This window comes from Sciurus vulgaris (genome assembly GCF_902686455.1).
Source record: "Sciurus vulgaris genome assembly, chromosome: 1".
NCBI lineage: Eukaryota > Metazoa > Chordata > Mammalia > Rodentia > Sciuridae > Sciurus > Sciurus vulgaris.
In genome coordinates, this window is record NC_136461.1 from 7,082,158 (window position 1) to 7,100,365 (window position 18,208).

At 40.0% G+C, this 18,208-nt stretch overlaps 1 protein-coding gene across 10 annotated transcripts in view; it reads left to right on the forward strand.

Moving 5' to 3' along the window:
• Positions 1 to 18,208, forward strand: part of KIF1B (kinesin family member 1B) — a 147,364-nt gene that overhangs the window by 113,672 nt on the left and 15,484 nt on the right. For all 10 annotated transcript variants that reach the window (XM_079142610.1, XM_079142611.1, XM_079142617.1 and 7 more), the window contains 7 exons: positions 740 to 830; positions 2,632 to 2,750; positions 4,721 to 4,776; positions 7,217 to 7,325; positions 8,122 to 8,188; positions 9,103 to 9,187; positions 11,122 to 11,227. In XM_079142610.1, coding sequence (XP_078998736.1) covers positions 740 to 830; positions 2,632 to 2,750; positions 4,721 to 4,776; positions 7,217 to 7,325; positions 8,122 to 8,188; positions 9,103 to 9,187; positions 11,122 to 11,227 — 633 coding nt within the window. The remainder of the gene's footprint in view (positions 1 to 739; positions 831 to 2,631; positions 2,751 to 4,720; positions 4,777 to 7,216; positions 7,326 to 8,121; positions 8,189 to 9,102; positions 9,188 to 11,121; positions 11,228 to 18,208) is intronic.

Sequence of the window (18,208 nt, forward strand, 5' to 3'; positions counted from 1 at the left end):
GTACAATGAGGATGAGGTAATCATTGGAAGCCCTGTATGTGCAGTTTTGACCATCAGAGGCGAGTTGTACAGGTTAAAACTTTAATTTAGGAGGGTGGTTGTAAAAAGGTTGAAACTCATTGATGTCTGGGGAGATAAGAGTCCAGACTCCGAGGGATGAGTACTCAAATCTTGCCCATTGTTATTTGCTGTGCCTCCATCTAGGACTAATTTGCAATGGGGGAAGGTCAAGGTTTAGGGCCCAGCATTCAGTATCCACCCCTTTCCTCTGCTGGGAGGTTAATCCTTGGCTAGTTTCCTTACCCTCAGCCACACCTCTCCATTTTTCTTCTGGGGCTAACTTACAGGAATATTATTTTCCATAACCCTTCACACACTCTAGTGGCTTCTTGCATATATATTCACATAGTTAAGTGAGTCAATTAACTTGGTCAGTTAATTTTTCACTCATTTTTCAAATAAAATGTAAAATGTCATTTGTGTGATATGGGAAATTTTTGTTTTCTGGTGCTGGGAATCAAATCCGAAGGCTTGCACATGCTGGGCAAGTGTTACACCACTAAGTTCCATCCCCAGAACAGAAATGTTCTTGATAAGGGAATAAATGTAAATAATTTTGCTCACTTAAACAATCTTCTTAAGTAGGATGGTTCTTACCTTCAGTTCCAACTTGAGCTTTTACAGCAGAGATACTAATGGAACCATTTAATACAATATTTGCCTGTCTTGTCTTTTTAAGCTTCTTGCATCGCCATGATGAGGCATTCTCCACCGAACCCCTCAAAAACAATGGCAGAGGAAGTCCCCTGGGCTTTTATCATGTGCAGAACGTGAGTGATCTGGACATATTTGCCAAGCATTTCCTGGGTTTGGGGTACCTTAGCTTTACTGGCAGAGGAAGGATGCCAGAGCTCAGCTGATAATTGGAAGCACTGCCGCTGGATATGCTAACTGTGCACTTAGTGGAGAGAATGGACAATAGAGGGAGTGGCCAAAGTGGTGAAGCAGTCCTCAGGGAGGGAGCTGCCAGCCTCTTGTCTGCATTACAATGGGTTCAGTGAGTGGTGTGAGAGCTGGTCTACCAATGAGATCTATCAGTTTGAATGCCCAGTTCTTTTAAGTTTCTGTCCTAGAAAAAAAAGCATGTTTAATATCAGTTTAATTAAAGTTAATGCATTGTCCTTAAAAGCCATGTGTATTTATATTGTTTGGTTGCAAATAATGCAGAAGAAATTAAATTCCTTCTGTAGTTGAATTAAGATTCCATCTGTTTCCTTTGTAGCTGATGTTGCGATTAACCCACTAGGACCTCTTACGCCCTTCTTCACAGATGGAATAAGAGGTCACAAATTCACGTTAAACCTGGGCAACTTAGCTAGCAAGACTGTGTCTGAAAATAAAAAAGGGCTAGGGATGTAGCTCAGTGGTAGAGCACCCCTGAGTTCAATTCCCAGAACCACACGCACACAAAAGAGAATGTGACTGTAGCCTCCAGCATCTTCACTTCAACAGGATACTGCCTTATTCTTCTCTTGCTAACCACATCCACTCTATAAAGGAAGCGAGGAAAAGACAACTCCAGGGATGGAACAAATGAACACCAAATACACTTGAGTGTGTGTGTGCATGCACGCATGTGTGCCTGTGTGTGGTGCTGGGGATTAAACCCAAGAGCGCTCTACCACTGAGTTACACCCGCAGCCCTTTTTAATTTTTATTTTGAGACAAAAGTCTCACTAAGTAGCCTAGGCTGGCCTGGAACCTTATATCGTCCTGCATCAGCCTCCTGAGTTGCTGGAATTGTAGACATGGGCTGCCACACCTGGCTCAAAATACATGGTTTTCTTTTTATGTTTGTACATATGAAAACACATTTATCTGATAAATATTGATTGACTGCTATGCATAGGATTGTGCCTGATGCAATTGGGGAATGCAGATGAGTCATAGATGCCCCCCAAGGAACCTAAAATTAGGAGAGGCTATAAAATGCAGTAGTACAGCATGAAGAGATGTGAGAAAAGCCATTTATTAAATGCATTGTGAGTGGAGAAAGAAAATGTTTCTTCTGTATGCAAAGACATGTTCACTTTGTTGGGGGAGCATGATTGAATGGAGGAAAGAGGTGGGGAGCTTTATGAAGGATGTATTATAAATAAGAAAAGTTATGTCAAATTTGCCTTGCTCATAGTCTGCAGTCAGTATGTGTTTTTCTTACCGTTGTTACGTTTGAATGGGGCCTTGACATATAGGAATGACTCAGACACATGGAGATATGGGAAGGGCCTTCCTGGCGCGGCTGCAGCTGGGCCAGTCCTCAGTCACAACAGAGGAGAAAGCAGGTAGAAGGAGTCCTAGGTGAGTTGAGCTGAAACATAAGTGTGTGAAGAACAACAGGGACGTGAGTTGGGGAGACGTTGTGGATAGTCTTGAGCATCTGGAGCTTAGTAAAGTTACCTTAGAATGAAAAGCAGAGGGAGCCCCTGATTTTTGGTGGAGGTGGTCTGCAGAGTACAACACCCAGCACATGCTGGAAGCCTAATAGTACTAAAGTCCCAACTGAAGCATGAATGTGTATTTTCTTATTATAAATCTTGCCCTAATCTTGTATGACTTTATTCCTTTTATTAGATTGCAGTGGAGGTCACCGAATCATTTGTGGACTACATCAAAACCAAGCCGATTGTATTTGAAGTTTTTGGGCATTATCAGCAGCATCCACTTCATCTGCAAGGACAGGAACTTAACAGGTCTGGCAGATGAGCTAAGTTTTTTTGTTTTGTTTTGTTTTTTTAATAATAATTTATTATCTTTAAATTCTATGGTTTGACATGATTGACCATGGTTTGTTCACTCCATGAGATGTCAGCTGGAGCCATAGTCAGGACTCAACTGGGCTAGAATTTTCCAGACAGTTCAGTCAGATGTCTGGGACTGTGACTGAGATAGTGGGAGGTGAGATAGGAGGGCTGGGCTCAAGCTGGGATGCTGGGAAAGCTGGGCTTCTTTCTTTCCATGAGGTGTCTGCCCACAGTCTTTCCATATGGCCCCTCTACCAACAGCCCAACTCTTTTTTTTTTTTTCGGTATTGGTGATTAAACCCAGGGTCTCATGTATGCTAAGCAAACTCTCTACCATTGAGTCACATCTCCAGTTCCCACCCTCTTTTTTCTTTGGGTGGTGCTAAGGATTGAACCCAGGGCCTTTTTCATGCTAGGCTAGCACTCTACCAACTGAGCTATATCCCAGCTATATCCTCTCCCACCTTCTTATATGGCATTTCAGAGCTTGCATTCCACAAGGAAGGAATGAGAATCTGCCAGTCCTACCAAAGGGGAGGTTGTAAACCTGAAAATGCATCCCTTCCACCGATGTTGACACAGGGACTACTCGAAGGCATGAACACCAGAGGCATGTTTCATAGGGATACCTTTGGAACTGTCTCCCTTATTAATCTGCTTGTTGTTACTATTTTGATGTTTAGTTTCTTCAGTTGCAGGAAAGGAAGAAATCTTTTGAGGGATGAAGATGAGTAAAAAACAGTTTTATGTATTACCCTATGTTTCCTTTTTAGAAATTTCGCTGCCTTTTTCTAGCTACCTAATCACTAATGTTAGAGCAAATTGTTGCCCAGATGACTTTGAATGCCATCCTTTTGTAGGAAGATACTTTGAATAGTGTTTTTGTCAGCTTTTGTGTCACTGTGCTCAAATTCTCTGACAAGAACAACTTAAGAGGATGAAAATTTTATTTGGGCTTACTATTTCAGAGGTCTCAGTCCATAGATGACCAACCTGGGCCCAAGATGAGGCAGCACATCATGCCAGAAGGGCCCAGCAAAGACAGGCTGCTGAGCCCATGACACAGCGTCAGGAAGCAAAGAAACAGGAGCAGGAAGGGGATACAGAGAAGATGAACCTTGCATAGCACACCCCTACCTCCTCCAGTCATGCCCTACCCGCCAACAGTTACCACTTTAGTTGGTCCCTTCAAACTAGGATGGACTGATGAGATTACAGCTCTCATAATCCAATCATCTTACCCCTGAATATTCCTTTATTAACAATAACTTTCAGGGGATACCTCATATCCAAACCATAACAAATACGGTAGAAAGTTGAGGTCTTAGCATTATAACATGGGAATTGTATATAATTGTTCTAACAACCCTCAAGTTCTTGAAGCAGAAACTCTTAAGTGGAGTCAAGATTGATAAGAAGCCAGGTACAGTGGCACATGCCTGTAATCCCAGCAGCTCAGGAGGCTGAGATAGGAGGATTGCAAGTTCAAAGCCAGCCTCAGTAACTTAGCAAGGCCCTAAGCAAATTCTTGAGACCCTGTCTCTAAATAGAAAGTATAAAAAAGGCTGGAGATGTGGCTCAGTGGTTCAGCACCCCTGGGTTCAATCCCAGGTACCAAAACAAAACAAGAAAGATTGATGAGAAGAGCAACTGAAGGGGCTTTTTGATGGTAGCTGTGGCAGTGTTAACAGATGAATTTTCTTATTTCATATTTCATTTATGAACTATGATTTTGAAGGGGGGGTGCTTTTAAAAAAATGCATTATTAGTCTGTTTCATTATGGGGATTATATGTGGTATATGATATGCCAGAGTTGAAAATGCTGAAAATTCGCTTTCTTAAAGGGAATTTAAACATGCCATTAAAATGAGCATCTGACTCTTTGGTCCTGAAGCAGTTTGTTTTCCTCTCTTTACAGTCCACCCCAGCCCTCTCGACGGTTCTTCCCTCCACCTATGCCACTCTCCAGGCCAGGTGAGCACGTGTGTTCTTTGCCTGAACAAATCCATATTCTGAATGATTTCAGACACCAATCACGCTCCTCCTTTTCTATGCATCCTTATATATGTTCCTGCTTCTCTTGTCCGCATCTCCCAGGAGCTAGAATTCTTGGCTCCTGATTTAAGAGTAAGCTGGGTATGTTAATATCAACTCCTCTTTGGCTGAGGCAGAAGGATGGCAGGTTTGAGGCCACCTCAACAACTTCTCAAGACTGTCTCAAAATAAAAAAGGCTGGGGATATAGCTCAGTGGTAGAGTGCCCCAGGGTTCAGTCTGTAGTACTGGGGTTTTTAAAAAAAAAAAAAAAAAAAAAAGTAAAAAGCGAGAGATCTCTGTGCAGATTTTGATAATCTCTCTCTTCCTAAATATCTCTGCTTTATATGTAACTCCCTCAAACTGCCAGTGACTGGAAATTTCTATGTATATTAAAATTATTCTGCAAGTTCATTTATCTTGTGGTTTCTTGTTTTATTTTTATTTTTGTGAGTACTGGGGATTGAACTCAGGGCACTCGACCACAGAGCCACATCCACAGCCTTATTTTGTATTTTATTTAGATATAGTTTCTCACTGAGTTGTTCAGTGCCTCGCTTTTGCTGAGGCTGGCTTTGAACTCATGATGATCCTCCTGTCTCAGCCTCCCAAGCTGCTGGGATTATAAGTGTGCACCACTGTGCCTGGCTTTATTTTAGTTTTGATTGATACATAATAATTGTATATACTTATGAATTCTTTCCAGCTATTTTGAAATATGTAATAAATTATTGTTAACTACAATCACCCTACTGTGCCATATAACACCAAAACTTGTTCCTCCTCATTTATATTGTTTTGATTTTTCTTTATTTTTGTCCTTTTTCCTCATTGCCCACTTGTCAAATTCCCATCCCACCCCATTCTCATTCTCTACCCTCTGTACTCCTCATCTTCATCGGCCTTCAGACCATGAGAGAAAGATTGAGCTGATTCGGTTTCTCATGTCTGGCTATGTGAATGTGCATGTGCTGGACACGTTTTCTGAGCACGCCAGTGTGCTTGCCTCCTCTGCTGTTGCCACCTTCCAGAATGAGGCTGACCCAGTGCCGCCTTTTCTCTTTCTGCCAGTTCCCAGCTGCCAGAGCGAGAGGGTACCCAAACGAGATGGTTAGTAGTTAAATTAGCTCTGTCGTAGATGTAGAACCACCTCAAGGGCTTGTCCTGAAGCCTGGCTCACCATGTATGAAAATATTCGTGTTTCCTTTTGCTCCTTGAACTGAAGGTAGAGTTCAGCACATTGTCAAGGTCACACCACATTTCTTTCAGAGAGCTTTTAGGAAGCACCTTTGCTGCCTGTGCTGCTTTCATATCACCCTCGGGGTGAGGTGCTCCTGAAACTTCTTTGTTTGAATTCTTTGCAGTAGTAGTTTTAATTTTGAAGATTTTTACTAATAGTTGGTTTTGTTTTGTTGCGTTGTATTTCCAATCCTAGGGATGGAACCCAGGACCTTGCACATGCTAAGCAAGTGCTCTACCACCCCTAGCTCTGTTTGCTTTTTTGAATACTTGGCGGTTGTTCTTTCTGACCTTCAGATGACCGCCAGAACCGTAATCCTGTTTCCCTGACCAGCATCACCAGCGCCTGTGAAATTCATCTGGGAGGATGCACATAAGATCCATAAAGCCCTTCCTATGTGTCATTTTAGTGGGCCTTTAAGATACCTTTTCATGGTAGCAGACTAAATATTATGATGTGTTTTTTATACATTTGAGGAGACAGGGTAAGCAACTTAGAGTTACACAGCAGTATCATTTGGAACATGGAATTTAAATCTGAAGAAAACATGTAACAGGTCATTTAGAGATTCCTGTATTTACAAATTAGACCACTGGTTCCCAGATTTGTCTGTGTGTTGGAATCCTAAGAAGGAAGTCCAGAGACTAATTTTGATTATTGGGGACATGGCCTGGGTTTTGCCATCCTTAAGATCCCAGGTGACCGGTGGTTGCAGGAAGATCTGGGAGCCCTGGGTTGAAGGCTAGACCTTCACTTCACCGTTCCAGCTTCCATGAGCGTCGAGATGTGTGAGGTTCTCCCCACATACTTTCCAAGCACTATCCCTCCTATGCCATTCTAAGGTGATACCATGCCACAAAATAAGATTGTAGAATGTGAAGGGTTTTGTGAACACGTTTATTTTGCACACAACCTGTTTTCTTACCTTTGGGGACAGTCTTTTGAGAAGGAATAAGATTCTCTCCATTTCCCTTGTTCTCTTAATTAGAGGTACTAATACCATTAATATTGGGTCTATTTCATTGAAATCTGTCTTCTGACCTACTGTCTTTACTGAGTGTGTCCTTGAAGAACAATATTAGAGAAGCTTGTCCTTTTGCTTTTGGACCAGATTTTGACATTTTCTAAATTTTTTTTGAAGTTCCAGCCACCAAATTAAATACCATGAGCAAAACCAGCCTTGGCCAGAGCATGAGCAAGTATGACCTTCTTGTTTGGTTTGAGATCAGTGAACTGGAACCTACAGGAGAGTAAGTCCAACTTTCTAAATTTTAAAACAGAGCAAAGTGTTTCAAAATTAGGAAATGTAATTTTTGACTCTCCCATTTGAAGAGACAGCCCATATGCAGTTGTTAGGAGTGATGTTGCTTCGAAGAATATGATTATCAGGAGATAGATCATTAATGCACTACGAGAAAGACAGTTACAGTGATGATTTCTACCAGTTAGTTGCTTTCTAGATCTGAAAAAAAGATCTAGAATCTGAAATTATCTCTTTATTGCTATTGCATTTATATGTTATTTACTGAACTCTTATGCAAGGAACAGAGGTGAGACCAAAAGACATTGCTGTCCTTTGAGTCTAGTAAAAATGATAAGACACCAGGGCTATGTGGAAAGGGTTATAAACGCCATGGGTTTTGTGGTTAAATTACAGCATGGGTAAGAGATATGGGATCAGAGTTTTGAAAAACAAAGATCACTGGGGCTACAATGCTTAAATAAAGACTTGCTTTTATATATATTTTAGAATAGCTCTTTCAAAAAAGAGTTTTATTTCATTCAATTATTATTTTACTGTTTCTTTTCAGGTTGTGGCTTATATATACCCTTGCTTTTGTATATATTTTAGAATAGCCTTTTCAAAAAAGAGTTTTATTTTATTCAGTTACTATCATTTGTACAGCTCCCTTGTGATTTTATATACTTCTCATGCTGTTTGGAAGCTCTGTGCCTTCACAGCCAGAATGTCTTAAGTTGGGGTAAAGGAAGGCCTTCTAGATGAGATAGCACTGACTTCTGTCTTTTGCATTTCTATTTGTATAGGTATATCCCAGCTGTGGTTGACCATACAGCAGGCTTGCCCTGCCAGGGGACATTTTTGCTTCACCAGGTACTAAGATGGGCAAACACTTAGGAAGGAACCAAAGAGTTTAGAATAAGAAACAGAACTAACTAACACTCTCTCTCTCTCTCTGCTCTCTCTCTGCTCTCTGTCTGTCTTCCTTTCTTTCTGTTCTTTTTTCCATGTTAGTGCTTCATAATAATATAGTGCTATTCATTGTTTAATATTCATACAGGCACAATATAAATTTGGTCAGTATCATATCCCAGTACTTCGACTTTCCTTCCCCTCAGAACTCTTTCTTCTTCTCAGCTTTTCATCTCCATTTCAGGGATGGGGGCTGAGAGGAAACTCTCTTTTTTATGGTTGCTGGGTATTGAACCCAGGGCTCACATATTGTTTTTCTTTTATGTTCATGTGTGTGTTTTTAAAGCGTTTCTCTCAGGCCTTGGTTCCTATCTACCCTTGATTTTATATATATTTTAGAATAGCTATTTCAAAAAAGGATTTAATTTACTCTCATTTGTGCAGCTCCTTGTGATTTCATATACTTACCATGATGTTTAGAGGCTTTGTACTTTCAGAGCCAAAATCTTTTAATGGGGGGTGTAGAGGATGAACGTTGTGATAGACTTAAAAATCTGATTTTGCAGTTTACATCGCCCTTGGGTAAATCAAAAGTGAATTCAGTCAGTGCTCAAAACTGCTTGGGTATAGAGCTGGAGTCCCACACTCTGAGACATACAATAATGGCATCTCTCTTAAAACCATATCAGAATTTTAATATTGCTAAGTCCCTGGCCCACTCCCCTTCGTTTAGAATAATAGCATGGACAGATTTCCCCCTCCTTCTCCATCTCTCTCCTTCCTGCCCATCCCTACACCATGCAATTCAGAAAACAACAAATAAGAAGAAATAATGGATTGCCCCAGCTAACTCACAATCCTGTTCTGGTACTCAGGGTATCCAGCGAAGAATCACAGTGACCATTATCCATGAGAAGGGGAGTGAGCTCCACTGGAAAGATGTTCGTGAACTGGTGGTAGGTAAGTATTTTTCATTGGCTAAGAAGAGAACCTGGCTTTTTAGACATGTCATTGTTCTCTGTTTGGTACACTGGGAATATACTGTGTTCTCTATACTGGAGAATACAGACCATGGGGAAAATAAAGGCCTTGAGTTTGAAACTCTTCAGGCCTGGAAATGTAGTTCAGTGGCAGATCCCTTGGCTAGCGTGCATCAGGCCCTAGGTTTAATCCCAGTTACCCACCCCCTGCCACACATGTACGTACACAAAAGTGAAACACTGGTTTCTCGGTTCCCATTGTTAGTGACACGTCATCCAAATGACATCCATTGTTTTACTTACTAACTACGGCTGTCGTTCTGGGCTAGAAGTGGTGAGAGTCCACACAGAAAATCTGTGCTTATTATGAGCTTCCAGTTAGTTGGAGACAGCAGATACATGTACAGAAGAGCTTGGTGAATAACTACCAAAATGAGGACAAGGGAAGGAGACCTGAGCTGAGAGTTAACAGTGAAAATGATCCAGGAGGACTGGGTTAACTTTGTGGGAAAGGCTCGGAATGGATTCAGGAGAATTTATTTTTGAACGAAAACATTTTGAGTAAAAGATGCAGGAATATGCTGAACGTGCAAATGGCTAGAGACCCATGGCCAAAGTGAAGAAACCAGGCTTGTGTTCTACAGATAGGAGCTTTAGAATGGTAGCAAGGCAGAGGCTTGGAACCTTGGTTGCCATGGACCTCTTGGGCAGTGATGAAGCCTTAGAAAACAAATTACTTAGGTCTACAAAGGAAATTAATGCTATTGGAATCCATTTGGTAAAATTAATTAAACAGATTTGCAATATGAGCTATTCTTCATTGAGGCATTAAATAACAAGCTCTAACAGTGAGTCTGATTACCATAATTCCAGTGGTAATGAATGAAAAAGATATTTTACATCAGTGTGCTGTGGAAACTTCTGTGGTTTGTACAGGGGACAGAGCAAACAAGTACTGCTAATTCATGTGTGGTTTATTGCCCTCCATCATTTGAGGAATTGCCAAATTTCAGTCAATTGTTTTTGAAAATAAAGATCTATTTTTTTCCCCATAGAAGCTGATGGACTTCTTAAGTTCTATCCATGGATCTCTTGTGTCCCCATGAACCAGATTAAGAACCCTTGGAAGGGAATTGTACTCTCTTGTCTGGGGCAGTGGTTTTTAAGCATTTTCAAAATTATTTTTATATGGAATATTAACATATAAAATAGAAGTGATGTTTTTAGATCCGAAAGAAAGAGGGAGGATACAGAGGCAATAGTCCCTAAGGCTTCTTTGAGGAACTCTACAGTTTATTCTATTTGACAAACTCTTGTATAGTGTTTATCAGGTACCAAGTGCTTTTCTGAGTGCTTTAAAAATATTAGTTTATTTCATTTTAGTAATAGTCACATAAGGGAGACATTGTTACTGTCATGAACTGAGGCTCAGAGTCAGGACAGGTGTTAAGCCCTGAGCCTCACAGCCAGTGAGAGTAGCGACCACCATTTGAACCCAACTGTCCAGCTCTCATGACTGTGCTCCTCTTCTGTGCAGAGCTGTGTCCCTAGTTTTATAGATTTAAAACAACAGAGTTGTGTTGTTTTCAGCAAGAAAGTGGGAGAATAAAGTAGGCTAAAGAATGGATTGGAAAGGAGGAAACGTGAACGGCAGGGAGCCCAGACGAATGGCTGTTGCAGGTTCCAGATTGAAGGGAAAGATGGCCTTTTCCAGCAGGGCAGTGATATTGGAATGACTGTGATAAGTTCTTTGAACAAAGAATAAGGTTTCAACCGGCTGACTGTGTAAAACAAAGGGGAGACAGGCTGTGGAGAAGCCTTGCAGGATCCTGTGCTTAACCAGTTACACAGAGATTGGAAAGTTTCTTTTTGGCCTACTGAGTTTATGTCTGGTTTCTTTATTATTTCTCTTAGGCCGGATTAGGAATAAACCTGAGGTGGATGAAGCTGCAGTCGATGCCATCCTCTCCCTAAATATCATCTCTGCTAAGTACCTGAAGTCTTCCCACAATTCCAGCAGGTAGGGCATCCAAAGAAGTACATGCTGATGAAGAAATTAATTTCCTTCTTACTTCAAAATTCCCTATTTCTTCCTTTGGCTACCCAGCTCTCAAAAAAGAAAGAAAGAAAAATGATTGGAGATATGTGTGTGTGATCATTTACCTTTAGAGAATGGATGTTCTACCCCATGTGGAGTTTGAGTAGATATAACCTAGTGATAAAGAAAACCAGACCAAAAAACTCAGCATGCTACCCAAGGCTTTAAAAGTGCCAGTCAATTATTGCTAAAACTAAATATTTTCTGGTCAAATGATTGCTGTGGAGAAAGATTTCTTACTCCTGAGTAGCATGGAAATTTGTCCTCCAAGGAGTAATAAAGCCTTTTGCATTCAATCTTTGCTACTGCTAGTATAGACTTAGTTGTTCTCAGTATTTCCTTCCTATTTTCATTTCTGCATAAAGTTGATAAATTGATGCAAACTCTTATGACCAAGAGTGACTGCTATAAACAGTGGATTTTGTTTTAAACTTTAAACTAGTTTCTCTTAAAATTCCCTTTTATATTCAAGTGATGACAAACAATGCATTGAAGTGCATATCCATTTTGCTTCCCCCATGGTAGACTGGAGGTAGACCTGGTGGTTCCTCCTCCTACTTTGCCCTGGAAAGGAGTTAGGAGTGAGGCTGACTCAGAGACTCCATCTCTTTCTCTTGTAAAGGCTGGGAGCAGTTATATGTTTTAATGTGGGCTGAGAATATCTTTTTTTTTTTTTTTTTTTTTTTTTTTTTGCAGTGCTGGGGATTGAACCCAGGGCCTTGTGCTTGCGAGGCAAGCACTCTACCAACTGAGCTATCTCCCCAGCCCTGAGAATATCTTTTTAAAAAATATATATTAGTTAGTTGTAGATGGACACGTGTCTTTAATTATTTTATGTGTTGCTGAGGATCAAACCCAGTGCCTCACACGTGCTAGGCAAGTGCATTACCTCTGAGCCCCAGCCCCAGTCCCTGAGAACGCCTTCTCATTACAGGGCTTCTCTGTACTTTTGTCTACTCCTGAAAAACTTGTTCATATCTATTTGGGAAGAGAAAAGGAAGAATGTGAAGTTTTGCATAGAAAGAGGAAAAAGGAATAAACTTCTGCTTGCTTTTTGGGGTGTAAGAGTAGCTAGGAGGGACTGGAAGGAGAGGAAGAGAGTGTGTAAACAGGTGTGTATCTGGGGAGTGAATGGAGAGGAAGAGGGGGTGCATTGACCCTCCCTGGACAGAACTGTGAACAACCCCATTTCCCTAAAGTCTAAAGGCAGTAGTAACTCCACATAGCTTTCTCTCTCCTGCTGGACATCTATAGTCAGTATTCTGCTGGCTTTCACTACTATATTTTCTTGCAGTTATGAAAATTGTATCTTAAATGTTCTTAGGATACTTAGCAGAGTACACAGGGAAAGATGGTGTTCAGTTTAAATGCTGGTTGTGCAGAGTTTGCCTGCATTAGAGTAGCTTGAAAGATTCTTTATATTCTGCCTTGGGTACTGGGGATTGAACCTAGAGGCACTCCATCACAGAACTACATCCTCCCCCTTATTTTTAAAATTTAATTTTTTTAACTGTGAGACAAAGTTTTGCTAAGTTGCCAAGTCTGGCCTCAAACTTGGCAGTCCTGCCTCAGCCTCCCAAGTAGCTGGATTAGGCATGTGCCGCCACTCTTGGCTTGAAAGGTTCTTTGACTCATGCCCAGCAGCAGGTCAGGCTGTAGAAAATTAATTTGGCTTCTTTAGAAGTAGCTTATCTTATATAATAGAACCTTAAAATTAGTTAATAAAAAAGTTGACTAAAGTCAAGAATGATGAAAAGATAGACACCTTAAACATTTTGCTGTAGTTTAAGCTGTATATGTTGTATACATTCACTTATCAAGCTTTTCCTGCAGAGCCAAGGCCTTTTCTTTAATGACAGGCTTATTTATTGGAATCATCTATGATTTTCAGTTTTGTGGAGTAAGAATTAGAAAGCCTATAAAGAAAATCTAGAGCTGGGGATATAGCACAGTTGGTAGAGTGCCTGCCTTTCCCCGCATGCACAAGGCCCTGGGTTCAATCCCCAGCACTACAAAAAAAAAAAAAAAAAAAAGGAAAAGAAAGAAAATCTAAATCCAAAATCCTTTAACATTTTTATAATTTATCTCAATTTTTTATCATTTAAATGTTTTGCGATTTTTACCCTTTCATATTTATCTTACTCCAACTTCATTTAACAGCTGTTTTCGAACAACTCAAATTTATTGAATTTTATGCCAGCTGTGGTGGTGCATGCCTGTGATCCCATAGCTCAGGAGCCTCTGAGGCAGGAGGATTGCAAGTTCAAAGCCAACCTCAGCAAAAGCAAGGTGCTAAGCAACTCAGTGAGACTCTGTCCCTAAATAAAATACAAAATGGGCTGGGAATATGGCTCAGTGGTCAAGTGCCCCTGAATTTATTCCCCAGGACCCCCCCAAAACAATTTTTTGAAAACATTTAATTCAGTTTTCATAGGAACAAGAATTCTTTTTTTTTTTAATTCTTTTTAGCTGTCAATGAACCTTTATTTTATTTATTAATTTATATGTGGTGCCAAAAATTGAACCCAGTGCGTCACATACCAGGCAAGTGCTCTACAACTGAGCCACAACCCCAGCGCCAAGAATTCTTTTTGTCTTCATATTTTATTAATTTGCTTAATGTTTCATTAGATAATAATAAGCACAACTGGCATAAACAGGTTTTGGGCCAGAAACGTTCTACTGACAGTGGGTAAGTTTAAAGTGTGCAATCTTCATTCAGTCATTATATTTTAAGAAAAGGAAGAGTAAAGCCTAACATGGTGAGTCGCTAATGAAAGACAACTTTTGTTCTAATTGTCTAAGGCCTAATGTTCTAAGTGAAACTTACAGACCTCCAATCTGGGTATTTTAGGTATGTATCTTAGAGGTCTTTTCTCACACACACACACACACACGCACGCACACACACACACACACACACACACACACACATTTGTTATTTTTAATATATTGCTAGTGGAGTATAATTGATGGGGACTGCCCTGTCTTTCAGTTCTACATGTATGTTGACTTAGTTTTTCCTTAGCTCTAGAGCAACTTCCTACCATTCCCAATTATTAAGTCCCCCCAGCAAAGGTAATTAATTGAAGTGGTTTCCACATTCCTTTCTATTCCCAGCATTTTCCTTAATTGAATGTCTCGGGAGAGGGACCCAAGTCATTGTTAACACTACATCAAATTGTGTCCCAATATGTTTGTTAATTGTCCACTTGAATTCACTTTGCTTATTAGCAAATTGTCTTTCACATGTTTTCTGTTGTTGTTGCTGCTGCTTCTTTTTTTCTTTTTTCCTTCCTTTGTTGCTACACTAACAAAAGCCCTTTCTATGTTTTTGCAGGCTCTTTCTTGATAAGGATATTCCTAGGTATTTTCTGTTTGTTTTTTTGCACATAAAGATTCCAGTTTATCAAAATGCTTTATGTCTTATGTTGCTTTGATTGCTATTTTAATTTAGTGGTTTGTTCCTCATGTAAACCTAAGCTGTGCCTAGGATAGAGCAAGATCTTATTCTTTGTGTTCTGGGTTTTTCTGATGTGAGTACATTTTCACATTTAACTTCACAAATGATTTTTAGAGTTCTAAATTATTTCTCATTCCTTTCACTAAGCTTGTCCATTTTATTCTTGTGCCCCTTCAAGCTTTTCTTCTCTACTTTGCAAAGTGGAATGCCCATCTCCCCTTACTTTATGTGGAATATCAGGCTTTGTTCTCTTTTTTAAAAAAATTAACTTAATTTATTTTATTTTTTAAATACTTTTATGTTATTTATTTATTTATTTTTATGTGATACTGAGGATAAAACCCAGTGCCTCACACCTGTGAGGCAAGCACTCTACCACTGAGCTACAACCCTAGCCCATTCTGTTCTTTGTCCCTCCTCTCTTTCTCTCTCTCTCTCTCTCTCAAAAGCTTGAAGGGTTTATTGCACTACCAAAACCTTGCAAAACCCCTCATATTCTTCTTTGTTTTGTCCTTCATGATAGTAGAGACCACTTTGGCTATTTGGGTAGCTGAGTTGGTGTGAAGAAATGTTATGTATATTTGTGAACATTTTTCTTTCTTCTGTCAGGGGTCCTTGTCTTACCTGATTTTTTCTTTTGGAATAGAAAAAAAATCTGGGTTAGTGAAGAAAGTTTTTCCATCTCTTCCTTTATTTGATTTATGGAAGGAAGCTGAAAAAAGCAGTACATGACATAACCTGAATGTTATTTGGCTGACATTATCAATATGAGTTTATATCTTATTTATTTATTTTGGTGGTACTGTGGCTCAGACACAGGTCTGGAACTTCATTGCTGCTATATTGCCAGGTCCAAGTCTTTTTGTTTTTCTTGTTTTTGGTTTTGTTTTTTTTTTTTTTTTTTTTTTTTTTTTTTTTTTTTTTTGCAGTACTGGGGATTAAACCCTGGGCCTTGAATGTGGTAGACAAGTGTTCTACCACTGAGCTAAATACCTAGCTCAGATATCTTAACTGGACTCCATCTAGTTCATATTTCAGAGTCTCCTAGTGAACTCAAGAAGATTCATCAGGGACTGGGCTTAGAGTGCTTGCAGCACCCCTGTGGCCCTGGATTTACTACCAAACACCCATTAAAAAAAAAAAAAAATGACTATCAGTTGTGACCATAAAAAGTCGGTTTTTAAATTGTTCACAATTAATAATGCAAGTGAATATATACTTTAAACAGTCTCCTTAAAACCTCTTTCTACTTTGGTCCTATGTTGGTCAGAACATCTTTAGGAATCTATTTGGAATCATAATTAACCACCTCCTGAACTATATAGGAAAAGTGTGCGCTGGGACTCAGCTGTTTCTAACCCCACGTTCTCATGCCAACTTCTTTTTTTGGTACCAGGGATTGAACTCAGGGCACTTAACCATGGATCCAATCCCCAGTCCTTTTTAATATTTTATTTAGAGACAGAGTCTCTCTAAGTGGCTTTAGGGCCTTACTAAGTTGCTGAGGCTGGCTTTGAACTTGGAATCCTCCTGCCTTGGCCTCCCAAGTTACTGGGATTATAGGCATGCCCCACCATGCCTGGCTCATGCCAATTTCTTTTAATTGACATTGCTTACCAATCTCAGAGTCTTTCTTGCAACCACATCTCAAGAATTGCCACCTTTGGCTGTCCTCCTCACTTTCATGCTCTCTCTTCCTGGCTTTCACTCTCTCGTGTATGTGCGCTCTCTCGCTCTCTTTCTCTCATTTTCTCTCTCTCACTCTGCAGGGAGACACTGCCTGTCTGCTTCTTAAAATCTCTTGTGTGAAAACAAAACAAAACAAAACAAAAAAAGAATTGCCACCTTGAAGCCTGGCACAGTGGCCCGCGCCTGTAATTCCAGCGACTCCTGAGGCTAAGGCAGGAGGATCAAGAGTTCAAAGTCAACCTCAGCAACTTAGCGAGGCACTAAGCAACTCAGTGAGACTCTGTCTCTAAATAAAATACAAAAAAGGACTGGGGATGTGGTTCAGTGGTTGAGTGCCCCTGAGATTCAATCCCTGGTACCAAAAAAAAAAGACTTGCCATCTTTGGTGGGTATTCCAACAGAATATGTTGTAGCAACTCCAAAAGAAAACACCCAGATTTTTTTCCAGTATAGGAATATTTTAGTGAAGTCAAAATTTCCTTTATGTTAGCCAGGTTTCTGCCAGTGAAATTTTCACTTTAGGTTACATGAAAACACAAATGTGAAGATTCTTTCCTATACAAGTTCAAAACATTGCCTCAGTTGAAAGAGCCAGATTTAGGAATGGCCCGAGGAAGTGCTCATTTAGAGCTCAGAACTTAATAAATGAATCACTAAGTATAGGCAGCAGTGATACAAATTTCTCATCAGAGGGGCCTTATTTTTTTTTTTTTCTTTTGTCTTTAATATAAGTATGGCTGTCCCCATACCATATGACAGGTAGGCCTTAGTCTAGGTACCTTGAGAAAAACAACACAATAAAAGAACAGCTACTAAGGTGATAGAGTTTTTAGTTAGCTTCTACTATAATAGTGAATGTTAGAATTTGTCTTAAACCAAATTACAACAATTTTTTTTTTTATCTAAGAAGGACTCTGTGGATGCCTTTTAGGCCCAGAAAGTCTTCTGTTGTCTATCATTTCAGTTGCTGTTTAAGTCACTTGGTGACTTTGTCTTGTTAGTTGCTTCTATGTATAGTTCTTAGTGTCTTTGTAGAAAATTTTTCTAACCCAAGCTTGCTGCTTCAAAAGCTAGCCATTTGAGAATTACCCCTACAAGATTTAAAGTAAGAAGCAACTACAAAGGGACACGACCACACCTCACACACAAGGCACTTGGAAGATTCAAGGAACTCAGTCTTAGAAATGTGTCATTTCCTCACTTCATTCCAGAGGATGAAGCATTGGGATATGTTTAGAGAGGACTTGCCTGCTAATTATCACAAGAGACCTAGAAAAGGCAGAACCAGTGAGGTCACCTTTTGGGCTGGACTAAGAAGGAACCTAGTAGCAGGGTGCAGACCCTCTTCCTAGGTGAATCAGGTGCACTATGGAGAGCAAGTGGTGGTGGAGTAGACAAATCATCTTCTCTGACACATGTCATGGTCACAGGAGGGAAGGATGAGGGAGAACCTGGAGTTGATCTGTAAAACTGCCATCAGACCCAGCAATTTCAGATGAGACTTGCTAAACTGAAAGAACAAATGTCAAATGTAGTGTTTTAACAGTAGGGAAAAATGATATTAGAACAATTTAAAAATTTTTTTGTGTGTGGGTATCTTCCAAGTTTAGCTTCTTATTCTTTCTTAAGTATAAGATTTGCTGGGTGTGGTAACACATACCTATAATCCCAGTATCCCAGGAGGTTGAGACAGGAAGATACACACTCAAGGCCAGCCTCAGCAACTAAGCAAGTCCCTAACAACTTAGCAA